Raw genomic sequence first — 19,789 nt, 5'->3', positions numbered from 1 at the left:
GCTGAAATTGTGGAGTACATAAAGCATTATGGAATATGAAGCACAGACTTCTTTGGAGTTTGCATATAGACTCCTTAAACATAACCTAGTCTTTAAATTTAAACCCATTAGAAAGAAAAAAAAAAGCAAGCAAAACAAACCTATATAAAGTGGAAAAGCAGACAAAAGACTAGACACTCACTGCAGCAGGGCTTTTGTTTTTCTGGTTGGATCTTCTGGTCTGAAGTTTTTGTATACCTCTACTTCATGTTCTATAGAAAGCAGCTGGCTCTGGAGTTTGCTTCTGAAGGCTGGCAGGGTATCCCGAATATGATTGGTAAGTTGCTAAAAAGCAAATAAAAGTCCTTTCATACTGTTAATAAGGATGAAAGCAAGAGCACAACCATTTCCTTCTGATTGCCAAGCATATCAGCCATGACCTGTGCTAGTTTACCAGAGTAGTTCCTTTTGATCTTTGAAGCAATGGAGACTGTTAAAGTACAATACAATATCCCTTTTGCATACACATTAAAAGGAAGCTTGAAAAATTCCTTCATCCTCTCACTCAGAGCCCTGTTACTACATACTTGTTTAGTTACACACGAAAAAGTTAGACACATTACATATGTAATTTGAAATAAGCTCTCATTACTCAGCACTGATGCCACCACTCCCACTTTGCTGGTTTTCCTAAGGGTGTTTTCCAGTCCCCTAGATACTTGTTCAGCATAATGACTCCTTTACTTTACAGCCACAAGGCAATATGGGACAAGGAAGAGACTCTGAGCATCCACAACCCATTGAGAACAGAGATGGAGGGAAGTATAGACATACAGAGTAGCTACTTGGCACTCTCCCTCCATTGGGAAAAATCACTTCCATGTGATTTCTGCTCCCTTGTACAAAGTACACTAAAGGGAAGAGATTTTGCCATCATATTAATGATTCTAGAACTTTACCATTTTTAAACACTTGATTTTTGCCTGAAAAGGTTCTACCACTCAAGTTTTCATTTCTGAAAATATATTTTAAAGTACTGGAAAATAAATTGAAGGAGAGTAGAAAAAGGCTTACTAGATCTGTGTTTAACTTACCTCACTTACTTTTGCATATGTATGTTGTAATGTGTTTGGACAGCACTATCGATGTCTTACCTGTGCCATAAATTTCTCATGCATTGTACCTGTTCCTTGATTAAAATCAAAGTGGACTTCTTGCACTATGCTGCAAACCCTCTTCCCAACCCCAATGAGACAAGTTATAAATTAAGAAAGTCGTATACCAAAATACGTAAACTCAAAATAAAAGTTGTTCAGCAGACCAACAGGCACAAAACGAAAAGCTGGCATTTCCCTGGAGCACCACCTTGTGGATGCAGAGAAATTGAGATATTACCTGAAACCATAAACTAATAGGTCCCTATTATCTTAGGGCCGAAACTTAAATATATCTTCCCATATATAATATTCTACACACAGTAATAGCAACAGAAGACCAACAGTTCATACTGAAATAGGTAACTTTAAGAAACAGCACACAAAAAAAGGTTAATAGTACATAAAGTAATGCAAGTCAGGACAGATAAGATAGTCCAAAAGTATATACAGCTCATGCTTCAGTCTCAAAACTTAGACATGTGAACTAAACTTTAAAGATATAAAAAGAGACAAAACATCCTAAACACAGACAAAATTGCAGGATACAAGTGAGTTCTTGCACCCTGATGAAGACTTTGGTTCTGAGGCACAAACAAATGGCATTGGCATTCTTTTTGAGTGAATCCAGAGTGTGCCATAACCTAGCTGTCAAGTTACAGCTGCAAAGTCACTGTAGGAAGAAATTAAGCAGGCCAGCCACTTAGTTTCCTACCTTAATCAATAACTTTTCTGCTGTTTCCAGCTGCTGTCCAAAATCAACAAAGTCAGGCTGACCTGGTCTTTGTGTATTCCAGACCAAAGGCTGCAATTTGACAGCAAACTGGAAAAAATACTATCAAGTTTTACTTGTAGGAAAGCCAAGAACACTGGTCAGCTGATAAAATAAGTAAAAAAAAAAAAACACACAAAACAAAACACATAGCATCACCAGTAATTTTAGAGAGTGAGGCATGACTTGTGTCCTGGTTTGGCCTAAACCAGGCCAATTTTCCTTTCAGTGATTTTTCCTTTCAGCTCAGTCTCTTCTAAGTAACTGCACTTTCTGAAACTCACTGCATGTTTTGCAGACAGTGTCTGCCTCCAGGACTGATAACGCTCAAAGTTCGTAGTTATCGCTGAGGCACCGGTAGGGATGTTGTGCAGAAAGGCTCTTGCTGTACTTATTCTCAGAGAAACCAAGGTCACTGCTAAATTCCTCACTGCTTACGAGTGAAGAGCCGAAGGGGGGTCGCAGCTGCAGGAAGGACTGGAGAGGGCAGGTGACACAAAATTGACCAACGAAGGTATTCCATCCCACACACGCCATTCTCGGTATAAAGCGGGGGGATCACGAGGGTCTCGCTCTCTTTCTGCTGTGGCCGGTGTCCGAAGAGGACTCTGTCCGTTTTCCTGCTGCCCCTGATCCCGATCCGTGCATCCCTGAATCCAGCTCTCGACAGTCGCTGGGCCCAGCCTGGGCCTTCCCGGAGCCTGCCCTGCAGTGCCGGGGGTGACGTGGCAGACATCGGGGGAGCTCGATCTTAGTTTTGTATATATTTGTATATATTTGATTATTTCTATTATTATTATTATACTCTTTTTCATTATTATCGTTTATTAAAACTGTTTTAACTTTCCAACCCGGAAGTCTCTCTCCCTTTTCCTTTTCCCTTTCCCTTCGGGGGGGCGGGGGGGAGGGTTAACAGAGAGCATCTGCCACAGGTTTAAAAGCCGGCCCAGCTTTAAACCGTGACAACTTGATCTTGTCATCTTCAAACTTCCTGAGATGCATCATCGTTATGGTCACATGCTATTCAAGCTAAGGGGTGGCGCTATGTCCAAAGACATAAAATGGTGAAGAGAATTATATACTCCAAGTCTGTTGTAGGCAGTGTCTTCATTAGGGCAGTAAGCTATGGGTTTCTCCTCCAGGTAACTGGGAAATAGACCTCTATTTCCTGCTGAAGGAAGCTGTGATCTGACACTGCTTGGCATGGACTCATAGAAATAAACAAAAGGTTTGAGCAAAAATAAATGCAGTGTGAATACAGTGTTCCAATTACTGTATTTCTCATTTATATCATTAGTATACAGTACCCTGTTTCTATTAAAAACTACAATAAAGTGTAGATTTTGAGGTTGAAGTATAGACATACAGTGAACCCTCACAGGATACATGATTTCTAAAAATGTCTTTCTTTTTTTCTAATTTCTAAATTTGAATTCTAAAAATCCTGTTAAAGATGTATAGAAGAAATGTGGTAAGTAATGAATAGGATGGTGTACTTCCAGGAAGGGAAACAAATCTTATTTTTTAAGTTCATATTCAGTATTCAAGAGAACAGGGGAGTGCAGAACTGTCAGTAAAAGTCAGAAAATACATCTCAGTACGTTTTTGTATGCTACATGTAATATACAACTTTGTTTATTACATTGTGAAAATTAAAAAGGTTAAAAGCAGGAAAGAATATGCGAGGTTCCCTGACCATCATCGATTTTAATAAAGAGTTTATATTGGTTCTATCATTATAAAAGCTACCTTTCACCACAAAGGCTTCAGGTTTTACCTGGTTTAGAACTTTTTGGAGATAGGGTGTTCCCATCCGATCTGCCATGTGCCTATATGCTGGGTGCGAAAGAAAGAATTTCCTTTCTGCTAGAAGAGCTGCCTTTATGTCCTTCTTGCCATCAATGTCTTTCTGGCTTCTGTTTACAACACCAATATAACCTAAAACAACACAAAACCAATGGGTAAGTCAATGCAGCTATTGCCTGAACTACTGAATTCATACTAAATAGGAACAGACTGCCTCAGTTCAAACAAAACCTTCCAATTTAGGAAGTTTTACAAGTTCTGTAACGACCTTAACGTGTCTCAATTGTTCATCCTGTTTATGTATAACAAATATACGTTCTTTTAAATCACCAATTCAAATACAGAAACATCTGAAACTTTGGTGTACCCCAAAGAAACCACTTCAAAAATAAACAAACAAAACCCCAAAACAAAATCAAAACACACACACAGGTCTACATAGATACATGATATGATATTAGCAAATCACAGGAAAAATTTCTTCCCGTTTGCTGCACCAATATGCTCCATGGGAGGAGATGGTGGTCTCATCAGTAAATCATAACTAGAATCAAAATTCTTGATTTCTTTAACAGTATGAGCAACTGTGGCAGTAGCTGCCAGAACAATCACATGGAAAATTTCCAGAAGGGGTCAAAACTTGGTTTACAGTGAGATTACCAAAGCTCTGGTGCTTGCTTCTGTCATATGCAAAGAAAAAAAGATTCTTTTGTTACAAGCAACAGCAACCTCACATGGAAGAGAAAATTGGCTAAAAATTTGTGCTGACATTTCTTGCTTCCTCTGGAATATGCAGTGTATTTTCCAGGTCCAGAAAAGAAAATATTTTACTTGCAGGACATTTTTAGCATAGCCACATTTTATGTTTGCTGAATAGATAACGGTAAAAGCTAGGAACTCATCAAGTCCAGCAGAACCTTTGATTCACCTCCAGGACTCCAAACACCACCCTTATCCAAACCACTTTCTGGATTGCAAAGAATATAGGCAACTGCACATCCTCACCTCTACGAAGAGGGAGCAGTTTGTTTTCTAGAATTTCTCTTGCATCTGTTCCTTCATCCATCAGATCCAATTTTGTGATCACACCGATGGTCCTAAGGCCTGACCACAGTGGAGGCAGGAGGAAAAAGACAGTGAAGATTCATTTATATTCATGAAGAACAATTAGGTCTTACAATTATATAATAACAGATATGTGACATTCTCAAAGCTTGTATCACACAACACCAGTTACAACTGCAAGTTATGGTATGTCTGGAAAAGAAAGGATCACCATTCCCAGTGCTGGAATGTGCTTCTCAAATCACTTTAACAAGGCTCGGCGTTCCTACAATACCATTGCATAAAATTTATAATGCAAATATCCAGAAATCCCGTCAGCACCACGGTCCATTTCGCTGGGTACTACAAAAATTTCTAGATAGGCAATGCCCCACTTGCTTATAAGATAGTGAAAAAATTTTAAAAATACATTTGCAGCATCATTATCTGAATGATACTGAGCTAACAGTTATTGTGATGTTGAAGTCTATATGCGAATGTATATATACACATCTATATTATATATTACAAATGATATTTCACATAAGAGTTGGTCTATTTCTTCCAATTACATTATTACATTCAAGAAGAAAAAGTGGTTACATTCAATCATGCTTACCTTGAGGGTCCACTTCCTTAGCTAACTTCAGTGCATCCGAGTTGGCCAGATCAGTGTTAGCTGGAGTCACAGCCAGTATCAGACAGTTTTCTCGAGCGATGAACTGCATTATCATGTCTCTGATCTGTTGCTCGATATCTGGAGGCTGATCCCCTACTGGTACTTTAGTGATTCCCGGCAAATCAATAAGAGTCAGGCTTAATACTACATGGAAAACACAGGATCATAAAACTGGTTAGTACGCCAGACGTGTCTAAAGAGATCTACACATCTATGGCTGCAGATGAATTTTAGTCACATAAAACCCCACATAATTACCTTTATAGGTATATAAATATTGTCAATGGCTCAAACGAAATGCCTGAAAAGTACACTTGTTTCCCTGTTGGTCTTTCATCTCTGGATTTATTAGTACTATTTAGTATTTTAAACATTACAGCTTGCACAGGAGACTGATACATATACTGAATATCCTTGAAGGCTCTTAGACAAATGAACATGGCTTTCTGATCTTTTTCCACCAACAGCAGCACAGACCATTCCCATTGCATCTTTCAAATTGACCCAAAACAGGTATTTCTTTTTTTTTAAATACAGTCCTTCTCTGACCATGCTCTCAACAGTGTCTCCAATTAAGAAATTCCCAAAAAAGTCAATAGCTAGCCTAACTTATATAGCAAAATTGTTGTTAAGGGAGTTTGGGGTATGTTGTTTTGGGGTTTTTTTGGCTTTTTTTTTTTTTTTTTTTTTTTTACTCTGTAACTACTTAAGTAAAGTAAGAAACATGAAAAAGTTTATCCATTAAGAAAACCTGTTTTGCTCTGGCATGATTTCCCCAGGACAGAGCACAATGCCAACTAAAGGCATCCTAGCTTTTTCAGACAGTACTGGGGTAACAGGGTATCCTTTAGACAAATGAGAAAAATGAGATCCCTAGAAAGGAAACACCAGAAGTATATTTAGGGTCTGGCTACTACAGTCAAAAGTTGCTGAACTAGAAGACACTGATCCTAATAAAACAAAGTAAGAGCATTAGGTAGGAAATTTTCACTTTTTCATGAAGTCGACATATTCAACAAACGAGCTTTGAGGGAGGGCATTTAGTTCAGCTCCTCTCCAGTTGGCTATGCCACATCTGTATAGCAAAGAAGGTCCTGGGGCATATGTTTAGAGCCAAGGCTGATCATGGTATACCAAAGGGAGGTTCAGCATCTCTTTAATTACCCCTCCTCTTATTTTAATCTTTCTGTCCTTTGATTTGCAATGAAGACATCATACGAGGTGGTTAGAAAAATAAGTGCTTCAGCCAGACATACCACTTTTCTCCTGTATCCAAGACAGATTCAATGCAAAACATTTTCTCTAGATTGCCTTCATTAAATCGGGCAGATGGCAACCAGAGGAACTAACTTTGATCTATACTGAGGGTCGATAACAGAAAGCCACTTCAAACACCATTATTGTCTAAATATATTTTTAGTGACACTGAACAATAAACATCCAATAGGGCAGGGAGACATAATGACTTTCTATATCACCGATCAGGGAATCCATCTGGAGGGTGGCAAAAAGAAGTTTGCCACTAAGTCTTCCATCTCCTATTATTTGTCTTTACTAGTGAGCTACTATCTAATGGTATATGTACTAGGGGAGAGATTGGTTTCATCCTGATGCAGAGTGAGAATATTTTTAAATCATAAGAATATTAAGTGGGACAGAGAGTCTGCGTTCTGCCCAGCTCTAGCTCTAGTGGCAACAGCTCTCCACCATAGAGTGGTTTTGTAACACAGGAGAAGTTGAGGATTCTTCCAGACACATATCCACTTTTGGTTCTACTCAGTCTCAGAAGTTTTTTCATCCCAGAAGACTTCTGATCAAGCAATGAGAACACATACAAAAGGAGGCAGCTAGACAGACAGAGCTAGATAATACATTATATCACAGAAATATAAAGTAGAATGATTTTACCTACCATGTGGAGAATATATTCTTAAATTAATAGGAATTGAAGAAATGCCTTTGTTCACTCCTGTTATTCTGTCTGTTTCTACTTCAATTTCCTGACGAACTTCATCAAAATCAGTGAATTTCCTCCCTTTGCAGTGTAGAAATTCAGCATACTCTGAAAAATACCAATAGCAACTCTGTATTTCACAGGCTCATAGACTTGGATACCCACTTTCAAGCCCCTAGTATTCTTCAGATGTGTATGCACAAAAGCATGTCATCATGGACATCAGGAAACCATTATAAACGAGCACATGCTATAGATATGATTGCACAGATGAAAACCAGCCTACAACAAGAAAGGGTTAGTTAAAAAGTCAAGTTGACTGGATGTGATTTACTGCTTTTATCTTTAGCATGTCATCTTCTGGAACAACCTGAAAGATTCAAATAGATACCATTTACATTAACAGAATAAGCAACAGATTGTGAATCAGATTCCGAGTTTTCATCTGATTACATTTGCCTGTAATACATCGCTAAATTGAAGAAAAGTAATTCAAGTTCTGTATCATAAAAGATTATTAGAATTTGTTTCAAAAACTAACAGCCCATGTTACACATGATTTTAACAAAGGAGTTCCGTACATTTCTACAAGTTCGTAATGAAAATAAGATCACTTAAAAATACTGTAATGTTTTTAACACAACTCATTTCCTAAAAACTTCTTGTAGTCTATATCCAAACCATGCTTAAGAAGTTTGTAAAAGCTTTTATAGATATAGCTGTGATTTTGCTGAAGTGGGAGAACACAATTAATTCCTAAGTCTTCAGTATCATACAACTTGCCCTCTTACATGAAAAGAGCATCAACCAGGAATCAGGCATAGATACAGTCTACTTTGTTAGACTCTAACTTGACACTAGGTCCCTGTTTCGACTCTTGAATCCAAATACCAATACTAATTATTGTAACCTTCTGGATTTCCTGCCCTAGAGGTGCACTACCAAAAGCACATCTCAGGATTTTAAAACTGATTTCTTCCTTCAAAACAGAACACAAAAGTGTATCTCATATAGCAAGGCTGTAATCAGAAATAATGACATAAATGGTAATCATAGATACAAACTCACATCCTGTCCCCACAGGGTCTAAGCAGTAGGACTGGAGAAAGGCTGAACAAAGTTCTGTATGTTCCAGTTCATTTCATCCTGCAATCAAGGCCTGAGCTCAAAGTTCCATTTAGATGTTTCTTCCCCAGAAAACTTTTCTTGGTAAAAAGCCCTCAAACACAAGGGAAAAGAGCTTGCTTGGTACTCAAAGAAAGGACAGCAGCTCAGGAAACGTGATCTGAGACTACAGATTAATAGAGAGCCTTATGCATCACTACCGAAGTCTGTTTAATATGAATAAAGTCATTTTATTATTATTGTTGACAGAGCTGTTAAAAAAAAAATAATAGTCAAAACCACACACGAAACCATAACAATAGTTAAAGCAAACTGAGAGTCAAAAAACAAGAGGGAGAAGGGGAAAACAACAAACACCAACCTTTCTGTGCTACAATACCATAATCCCTCCAGATTCAAAGTGCAAGGGACAGGGAAACCCATCCTTGTTAAGACAAAAATAATACATCTCTTATTTTAAAAATAAGAGAGGACCTAACAAAAACCTTCATCTCACTTCTGACAAATTAAGAATTCCAGAGTATCTTATATTCCTTTTTAGCTCTAGCAGCAAAATGACAATGAATGGGGATTTTGTATGTTTCATTGTCAACTGTTTATTAAAAAAAACAAGGCATATTCAAATATTTCAAAGTGAAAGATAATGTGGTGCACAAAATATCTCAGTTGCTCTAGCACATTTGAGAATTCACATTTGTAAAATTTGTCATCTCGAAGTTGGAAAATAGCTACCTACTGAAAAAGAGAGCTGACAAGTGGTTCTTATTTTGTCCCCGTTCTTCAAGCGCTACTCCTGGCATAAAATAAAATGTATTATTCTCAGTTACTTTTTTTTTTTTTCAGTAGTTCATCATATTTTGTCAGAAAAATATTTCAAAACTCAATAAGTAATACTTGATGCCTAGTTGTAATCAGTTGACTGACTCAGCTGATAGTTAAGAAAGCTTTTCCCTTTGTTCCACCTAACACTCAGTAACAGAAAGAGTCCCTATCTGAAATGGCTTCAAGGTAATTCAAATGAAAATGTTTGCTACTCTTCAGCTGTGTTAATATTTATCAATAGCTCATTCCTCCCAGTGACATCTGTGGTCCCACTAGTTCTGAAGTAATAGACTTTACAATGGTTCGTAACCTGTGGTGCCACACACAGCCTACGGAATAAAAATTCAAATGAACAAGCAGCACTTTGTTTTGCTCCTTTCAGCCCTTAGCCTGTCCTTGGCAATGATGCCTTTAGCCAGACCGGATGAGCACATGCTTTAAGCAATCTTCAGTTTTCAGCTTTCATACACAAAAGAATACTAAGAAAACGTTTTATTTACATTTTTGCGGGAACAGACATGAAGCCAGACAAGAAACAGTGATCCTGCCTAATACCTAGTTTTCAGACAGGTATTTTCTGTATAAAACTGAACTTACATGAAGAAAAAGAACAATTAGATAAAAAATTAAAACATTGTCATTGCACGTAGAATATTTTTTTTCCCCAGACTCATTCAAAGCACCTTGGATAATGCAGAATGAAAAAGCTACCATAGCATAATTCTCTTCAGTGCATCCAACCACAAGTGTCATAAGTAATTATTTCTCTCTTCAATTTTGACTAAATTAGACAAATCATACAAACAAGTGTTATGGGATAACATTTCTGAAAATGCTCCTCATTTTTCCTGTGAGTTATTTCTCCCTATGCTCTTATGATTTAATCTAGCACGTTGTTATATTGTTATTAACAATAAATAGCCCTTGTTGTTTTCAAACCATTTAAATTACATACACACTTGAGATCTTTCATAAATCTGTCTCTAAGCTAAAGAGAGCCAAGTTAGGTATGCCATGTGAGGAGACATGGAAAAACCCTTAGAAATACATGAGAGATTTTTTTGAAAACATCCTTGATCTACATCAGGCTGAACCTAAGACCTTTCAAAGCCTGACAAAGCCCAAAGACTTTACCCTATACAGAATAACCTGTTACCAGAGGTCAGGAATTTACCAAGATGAGAGACCTGGATTCAGAACTCTTCCCCACCTGATTTCAAGCAGAGTTGTTCCAAGTCCATGGTGGTACCCAGTCTAGCATACTCAAAAGAGTTAAGTGTCCAGCTTGGAGTATTCCAGAAAGGTGACTCAGTAAATTCCAGGCCTATAGCAAACATTTTAAACACGTATAGCAAAGGGGGAATACCTTCTATTACTGCACCTTCTACCTTCCAGTCCCTCAGGGAGATGTCACCCAAGCAACAACAGTCTTGTTAGCTTCAACGAAGCATTCCACAACACCTCAGAACGCTTTTCAAAAGAGTGATTTTAAAAGAGTGATTTCAAAACATGCAAATAAACATCATGAGCTAAAGTACGTCACCTTTTCTTTGATGATGGATCCGCTTTCTACAAACAAAGTAAATGCAGTTAAAGGAATTTATTTAGACCTTAGCAACTTGTTCAGTAGTTCTTCATTGAAAAGAGGCAGTATTAAAAAGCCCTTGTTGTCTTATCCAATCTATAATCCCTCTTCTAATTCTCCATTTCTCTAGCTTTGCCAGCATGCTGAAGATCAAATATTCAAAATTCAGGCATTCCACTGCTGACCTTCAAGTAACAAGGCTAAACGAAATAGAAGTACCCTGGTATTTTCTGAAGAAAAAAAAAAAAAAAAAAGAAAATCCTGTTAATGCAGATGATGACAGAATATCATAGCAGAAGAGATTAAAAACATTGAAAATAGTGTAGATCTGATGAAAGTAATTAGCATAAAATACCAGGTCATGCTCTTAGGAACCAATTAAATGGTTAACTATATCGGCAGACACTCATACCAGATGAGGAAAAGTATTCTTTCATGCAATAGTCTTTCACATCCTTGAAAATTTTTGTTAGTAGAAGAAATGTATCTCTCTTCTTTCAACCTTCTTCTACAGATCATGCTTTCTAAACCTCCAGTCACTCACACAGCTATCCTCCAGGCATTTTTCTTAAAGCTACAGAGGCAGAGCTCTTGCCAAGATCTTTCAAGGACTGAAAAAAAAGTGGAAGAACTACTTTTAAGACTGCATTTCTGTTAATGCATCTTGTACAATATTTACTTCTGTATTTCACAACAGCATGACATCAGTGAGTCGTGTTCTGTTACAGATCCACTGTGAGCACCAGGTCTTTTTCTGAAAACCAACTACCTAATCAAATACTCCCCTTTTGGCACAGAAACAGCCCCTATCCCAGCTGAACTTCTTCCTACTTCTGAGGCATTTCTCTTCCTTTGCAAGCAATTTGGATTCCAATTCTGCCCTCCAGCATATTTCACAGTCTCATTTGTATTTGCCAAATACAAACTTAATAAACACACTCTGTTCTGCCATCCTATCAGTAATACCAAAAACTGAACATGACCTGGAGGGATGTTCCTTCCACTCTGCAAACAACTGTGCATCCATAGATGAGTCCTTTCTAGACCCCGTTTCCAGAGATTGTTTGTTATATAAAAAAAAAAAGCAAGATAATTTAAAAATCCTTACCATACTCAAGATAAGACACCTACCACACCTTTATTTACAAGCCTGCTACCCTATAATATAAAAAAATAAATTAGACTGATATGACAGAGTTTTTTCGCTTGATGAATTTGTGTTGGCTGCTATTCATCTCAACTACCTTTCAGATTGTTACAGTTACAGATTTCTTTTTCCTAAAAGTGAATTTTGACTGATTTTTCTGTCACTTTTATTATCTTTTTGAAGATGGGCAAATATAGAGTCATTTTCCAGTCTTCCAACGAGAGGAATCCATCTTCCCTGATGTCACTGAGCATCCACCTGGGATTAGGAAACAAAACCTTCCAGGCAAAACCAGCTGTAAAACCAAGTATTCATGGGTACCATTCATTCATCCCAACATGAGCTGAAGACCATAGCCCACTCGAGGGCACTGATGGGAGAACTGGCTGTGCCTTCAAACCCACGCTGCCAGACCTCAGCGGTCACTGCTGATCAGCTCAGCTTACTCCAGGCACTGTTACTCATACACACACACACACACAGAGCCACAAGGAAGATTTGCAGTCACAGAGGAAGATCTGCAGTCTCTGCAACCTTATACTAACAGCTTAAATTCAGGTTCCAGACCGGCAGCGCCATCCCTCTTCCAGCATATCAGTCCTATTTGAGTGACGAGGCTTTCACTGTCTCAGCAAGGGGTCACCAGTCACTACACCACCTTTTCCCCACAGTGATGTCACTTTTTAGCTTTTGGGGTACACTCCTCCCACATCTTTACTGGTCTCTACAGCATCCCTGTTCATCACCTGAATGAGTAGCTGCCAGAGAGTGGGATCCAGAAAACAGCAGCCACTGTCCTCCTTTCCTCCTTGCAAAGTGCCCAGTCTCTTCCCTACTACTGGCACTGTGTCACCTTTCTAGTTTTTGTCCTTGAAGACCTCCAAATGCCTTTATGCTGATGAAGTCTCCAAGATCATTTGTGTTAGCTGAAATAAGCAATCTAACCTCTTTTTATTCATTTTTCGTTTTCTGTTAGAGGATTGTTTTAGCCACCAGATGGCAATAAAAGATGGGTATGCTGGAGGAGCAGTCTCACAACAAAAGATACTTGCATTAAGGCTCAACAACTTCAACAGAAGAGAGTATCTGCAAGACTTCAAAAAAAAACGATGTCTTTTGAACCTTACGGTGATTTACCTTCCACTTAGTGTTCTAATTAACAGAACTGAAACAAATGTGGGTATTGTACATATGACTCATTCATCTAATAACGTCCACCTCAATAATGATTTTCAAAATCTGCTAATCTGCCACTTCTTTAGCAAAGAAACTGCAGCAAGACCATGAAGAAAATCTGAAATTCCTCCAAAAACATTCTCAAAATGAGGAAAATAACCCCTCCTAGAGCCAAGACATTTTAATATGTAAATAAAAAATAATAGGATTTATATAGCAGGCAATGTATTTTTAACAAACAGCCTACAACAAAGGCTTCATCCAAAACCTAAGTACATTTTTTAATCACTGTTTAAAAAACATACTGCCCAGTCTCAAGAAATTTATACAGTTATTTCAGTTCCACAGGCAGAAGAAAGCACAGAAGGAGAAAGAACAGATTGCCTAAGGTTATACAGAATGTGTGGCAACAGAAAAAAAAAAATAAAATAAAAAAAAATCCCACCTCTCAAGACCTTCTCAGGCATTTCAAGTCATGACCTTCCCAAAGCTTACTCAGCAGCACCATTTAAAAGTATCTATTAACTCCTACAAAAAGTATTTAATCTTACTGATGGTATTAGATCAAAGAATCACCAAGCTAGGAAGTATACTGAAAGTTGTGAAACTAAAACCTAGAACGTTTAAGAAAGAGGTTTTAACGTATAAATTAAGGCACACCAACTCAAAGGAAGAAAAACCCACCAGCTCACTGCACCTCCTTTAAGAAATTATGGTAACACATGACAAATTGCTACAGGTTAGCATGCTTACTGGCAAAACTTGCAGAGAAAAGATTAAGAGCTGAAAAGGAACTACTGTACCTCATGCAGAATTCAGTTACGTTGCCTCAAGACTACCGAACACTAACGCAGCCTTAAAATTCTTGTCCCAGGTCAGCTGTGTGCCAACACTTATATCTTAAAGACACACAGGGAAAAATCCTTCTAAAAGCACAAGTACAGGAATACGTAATGCATTCCTCCTCCTGAAAAAGAATCACAAGTACGAAAGTGAGAGACCACCACTCTACACTCATTGGTAACTGCTGAAATATCACAATAGTTTAGCATTTAAAACGAATGCTGTCTGGTGAGAAAGAATGAGCTCCCTGTATCTTATGCAGCAGCAGTCAAATACTGAAAGAACCAACATGTCTTTTGCCTAAATTTAGACATTAGACTCTCGCAAAATAAACTACCCTCACATCCAACTTCTCACCCAGGAAAAGAGCAGGTGGAATTCCTCCCATGTACATCCTCTGCATGGCTAAGCTAATTTATCACAGCTGTCTTGCCTGCTGTGTAAAAAATAGTAAAGCCTGAAGTTCACCATCACCTGAAGTTACCCTCCCAGCTCACAGCACCCTGCCCACACCTGTGCCTTCTAAAAACTCACTGAATTGCTTCTTTGCAGGTGGGACTGTTTTCTCCAAAACCATTTTCCACTCTGAGCTCCTTCAGAGACTAGCAACAACAAAGGCACAAGAGTCTTGTTAGACCTGACACGAGACATTCCTGATGCTGTGGAATTGTGCAGGGCCAAATGCAGTGACCAGAGAGAAGAATATCAAGCTGCACTTGGATTGCTTAGTGTGCTTGACATCAGATGGGAACTTTTTTTAGTTGTGACTTCTGGGTGGGAAACAAAGCTGCTTTACCAGAATTTAGGTCTGTTTATTACAGAACAAAGACTGCATGCTTACTTGGTACAAATGTCTCTTCCAGCAAGACTCATATATGCCGTTTTCCTTCAGTAGGAGAGAAGCAACTGAACCAAAAACATGAGATGAAGATAAGAATGAAAAATTGTGACCCTACCTACAGGACTACCAATGAACTACTTTGGGACAAGTAACGAGTATGAGCCTCTCACTGCAAGAAGAAAGCCACCTTGGAGCCTCAAAGTATTTACAAGATGGAGATTATCTTTTTTTCCCTTTCCCCTCTAATTTATTGGATACAGGCCACATTTACAATTTCATTTGAAATGCAGCTGGACAGTCCCAAAAAAAGACTCAAAGTAGGGCAGTCAAGAACAAGTCAGAGTTCTTCAGAGGACTGTAGATTATTTTTAACATCCATATTTTGACTTATTCTATGCTACTAAGTATTTCTCACATTATCAAACTCAGAGGAAAATAGTCACAACTACTAAAGACTGAGTTGTCAGTTGCAGTATTTAATTAAAACCTTTGTCTTCACCTCCCAGATTTCAGCAGAGTACCATATTTGCATGGATGTGGAAGTGCAAATGGCATAAAGCCATTTAGAAATGGTACTGTTCCCACCAAAACAAGTTAGTGGTTAAAGGAGGTCAACAGGTCACTACAAAATAGCTTTGCACTAATTACACAGAATTTTTAAAAACGGAGGAAGTAAACAAAATTCTAAAAAAAAATACTCCACATCTCATGAGATAAATTTCTCAGTTTTGAATTGTTTCTTATTACCCCTTGCATATTTGCAGGAGTAACAGCTCTTTACCCAGACGTGTCAGATCTTTCAGATGTTGGAGGGCCCCTGATAACTCCTCACACAACCAAATCCTGCTGCACCTTTCCATAACATGTGTATCCCCAATAATAAGTGGTCAAAGTTTCCTCTTACTTGTGTGTGCACAAATGCCTCAGCTGCCAATCTTTATCCCTTAGTGCAATGACTCAAAGTTAAACGAAGCTTTAACCTCCTCTGTCAATCAAATTCACATTCCAAAAAGATTCTCAGCCAGTTCCAAAACATTGCTAAAATATCTTGCAGTCATCTCCGCACACCTATATAGAAAGTGTCCCCTCCCTCCCAAGGAATACTATAAGATTAAGAATAGTTACTTTTAAAAGAGTCAAGAGAGATCCTAGGATTAGAGCTCAGTTGAGCTTGCTACAGCAGCAAGAACCTGATAGAGTCCTCTGATTACTTTCTATAACATTTTAGATAACTATGGGCTCGATAAAAATCAGTCCAGCACCTGCTTCCTGTAAAAGAACACTGTGCTTCTCTAAGCAGTTTTCTTTATTTTCTTTTTTTAAAATTAGTTCAGAAAGACAAAGGTGGCTTAAAAGATAAAATTATTTGGAATTTCACCACCAAAAACAACAACAATGGAACAAAGTTTAAAGAAAGTAACAAAATAATTAAAGCTTGCATTTTAAAGGTCTTGGCATCTAATCCCAAACAAGAAATACACAGCATTTCCCAAAGGCAGAAATGTGTCTTGACATCCAGGAAACACGAAATTAGACTGAAGCTCAGTTCTCCAGAATTTTTGAAGTTTTTGTTGTGTTATTTAAGTTATAACGAAGGATTGCTTTTCAGCAGAGAAGGTACCTATACAAAACCCTAGAGGCCTACCCAAAGCTAGTAATACTATGTGAATGTATTAATGGGAAAAATACCAGAAAGAGAGAAGCCCTTTGACTGCCCCCTTAACCAAGGGACAATGGTGATTTTACAAAATCGGGCAATACAGACCAGTTGCAGTAAGTTCAGGATGGATGTCTAAGAATAAGTATTTAACCATTTGAGGTTGGAGTGTCAGAGTTTACTTATTCATTCGTATGTCCCTGAAGTTTAGTCATTTTGTTAGGAATGCCAGCACAGAGCTCGATTCTTTTCTTTCTTCTGCTCTTACATGGTGCTGGGAGAATGAGATTAAGATTCTCCATACCTCGGCCTTATTTACGCATTTCTGCACTCTCTGTCAGAGATCAAAAGTCAGATATGCAGAAATGGCAAGCATTCGTATCTCCAACTAAAACAAACTTCATTGTTTAATACACACAAAGCACTATAAGCTTATTACACTCTTGAAAATCCTAAAGTTTCTAAGCTGAGCGTACAGAAATACTGGATTCCACAGTTTTTCCTTTCTCTTCCACAGTATAAACACTATAGAAAATTTCAGAGAGGCATTGAAAGTATGAATGTGTTTTAAAAGCAGTAATTCAGAAAAAACACTACAGCCTAGGCAGACTGAACTCTACCTTCCTGCTCAACAACGAAAAGACCTTTTAGAAAAAAAAATGCACACAAAAACTTAATTACACCTCACACCCAGGGACAGACTAAAGTTCTATGGGCAGCTTCAATTTTGTTTCTTTGCCAATTTCATCATGTTCCATAGTTTAAAGAGCACTTTTTATTTTTCAGTGCTGTTTTGGATGTTATTTCATTTCTTTTTACTATTTTAAGTACAAGTCAATAGTAAACCTGTGATTTTGTTGCTTACATTGGTTTAAAAGCAACACAAAAAAATCTAAATGATGGAAAACTGTAGCTGCTTTTATATATGCCAGGGAACTGAGCTACACAACAGCAGATTAAGCGTCCCTTGGAAGAGTACAAAGTGGTGAATTCTGATGAAAGATCTCAATACATCACATAGCTCAGTGGTATACACATACATACTGTATTTTTATTTTTGACCAAATACACAGAAGCCTTGTTCTCCCCCAGCCTACCTTCTGCTCTACTTAGTGCAGTGAGCCCAACCAAAAAAGACAAGTCACGAAAACAAGCTGTGTAGAATCAAATCTGTGTGTGCTGGAGCAAGAGTTAAAGGTAGAAGTACAGCAATTCTGGTATGTTAACCAATACAACTGTGAAGCTCATCAAGAAATGAGTAAATCAAAGCTAATTTCTAAAACACTTTGTATGTAATAGTGTTTTCCACTGCCTCAAGTTTGATCTTGGATTAAGCTTACTATGTGCTCTAGGATTTAGATTTTACTGTTTTCCCAGATAGGACAATGAGATCAGTTGGTCCTGAGCATACAGTTTTGAAGCAGCGGGCCTTTGTTCCAGACAGTCTAGTTGCACCTTTTTTCACGCTGCTTAAGTTTTCCTAGAAATTTTTTTCCTCCTGCTGAAGTACATCAGCACTTTGTCCAGGCATTGAACCAAAAAGAGAAAGAGGTTACCTGTTTTGGCAGTGATGAGTTGCAGGACCAATGGTCGTCTTGTTACAATTCCAGAACCTCGTGGAAGAAAATCCCTAGAAACAGAAAAAACGCAGTTACTACCCAGAAAGCACCGTCCAGTTACATAAGATATTGGACTGATTTGCAACCTCCTCTATACCTTCAGCTGCAATGAAAATGGAAAAGTGATGGGGCGGATTTACATCAAACACTACTATAAAGTAGGGCTGTTAATTTCGGTTTGAGATAGTAGGTCATCAGACAAATATGTATTAAAACTAAATTATTGTCTCAGGGCATTACCAATTCTCTTTCTTCATGACCATCATATATAACACCTCGAAATTCACCTTGCGTAGTAAGAGTGCCATGCCCACATTTATCGGGCTCTCCAAAATAAACGCGTCCTCACTGTATACTTGATTTGAAGAGGATATGAACATATGAATACACACACTCTCACACACCACACCAAAGCTCTGGCCAGACCAAATTGCCAGTACTCTGCACCTACTCTTCCACACACTTAACTTTTGCCAGTTCAAATCCCCAAATAACTGTTCCAGCAACACATCCTCCCAGAAGTTTTTGAGTGAAAGCTGAACACTAGCAGTACTCTGGAACAGCAGGAGGGAGTATCCTTGGACCAGAAAGCAAGCAATGAAGCAAAAGCAGCAGCTCTTGTCATATCTTTATGCATCGCCATGATCCTTTCCATGCCTCCAAAGACAGGGAGGCTCCCTACACAATTGAAACCCTAGAAAAACTTCGAAACAATTATTAGTTGTATAACCAATTATCAGAAACCCAAAGCAAAATAACAGACTTTTTTTCCGGAGTCTTCCCCAGTTGTTGTACCTGTTAAACTCTTACAAACCTTGAGGTGAGGTTCAGTGAGTGGCTTTGAAGAGTGGTTCAAATAAGCATCTTCAGAGGAATAAAATTCAAAGGCAAACAGTTTCACAATCAGCTTAAGCTTGTCGAAATCCTCTCCTTTTTCCTGCCTTAGCAGGGATGCTGAATCACCTTGCCTGCCTTAGCAGCATTGCTAACTCACCTCTCCAGCTCAAGTGAAAAGCAATGCAGCAAAAGGTTAGGGCACAAATTTCCCAGTCAAATCGCAGAGCTGATCTGGGTGATCAAGCTGTCACATGTGCTAGTGCCAGTACAAAGGGTGAGGCAGGAACATGCAGTGTGTTTGGGAGGGATGGGAAGAAGGACAAAAGAGTCAAAGAAAGATATAGCCCTGTCAGCCCTTCACACAGAACTGCTTAGATGGGTCTGCTCAAGCCACTTGAGAAACCGCATCTTGCCTATAATCATTGGATACCTTCATGCTGACCTTGTGCTACTTAATAGAGGCCTGATTTTAGCAGTTCATTTAAGGCAGCACACAAACCCACAAGGTTTAGAACAAGCCTAGAGGGCATATCTATGAAAAATAAAACACACAAACAATTCATCAAACTTCAGGATATTATTTGTGCAAATCAGAGGATATTAGATTTGAGGAGTCTCAGGTCAAGACAGGCTCCGGAATGCCACACAGTGAATCTCTTTCCACAAGCGCCCACAAGGTAACAAAGCCTTGGAAGCCTGCAGAAGAGAAATACGGCAACTCTATCTGTAACACAAGCTCTGAAAATTTC

General features: G+C 38.4%; 1 protein-coding gene across 3 annotated transcripts in view; it reads right to left on the bottom strand.

Moving 5' to 3' along the window:
- The window catches only part of DNM3 (dynamin 3), a 183,257-nt gene that overhangs the window by 148,083 nt on the left and 15,385 nt on the right, over window positions 1-19,789 (bottom strand). For all 3 annotated transcript variants that reach the window (XM_068416886.1, XM_068416884.1, XM_068416885.1), the window contains exons 2-7: window positions 18,141-18,214; window positions 7,347-7,496; window positions 5,375-5,578; window positions 4,717-4,815; window positions 3,683-3,843; window positions 182-324 (exon numbers count right to left, since the gene is read on the bottom strand). In XM_068416886.1, the coding sequence (XP_068272987.1) occupies window positions 182-324; window positions 3,683-3,843; window positions 4,717-4,815; window positions 5,375-5,578; window positions 7,347-7,496; window positions 18,141-18,214 (831 nt within the window). The remainder of the gene's footprint in view (window positions 1-181; window positions 325-3,682; window positions 3,844-4,716; window positions 4,816-5,374; window positions 5,579-7,346; window positions 7,497-18,140; window positions 18,215-19,789) is intronic.

Source organism: Nyctibius grandis, chromosome 21 (assembly GCF_013368605.1).
Source record: "Nyctibius grandis isolate bNycGra1 chromosome 21, bNycGra1.pri, whole genome shotgun sequence".
Taxonomy (NCBI): Eukaryota; Metazoa; Chordata; class Aves; order Nyctibiiformes; family Nyctibiidae; genus Nyctibius; species Nyctibius grandis.
The sequence above is the reverse complement of the archived record's forward strand: the minus strand, read 5'-3'. Positions and strand labels throughout refer to the sequence as shown.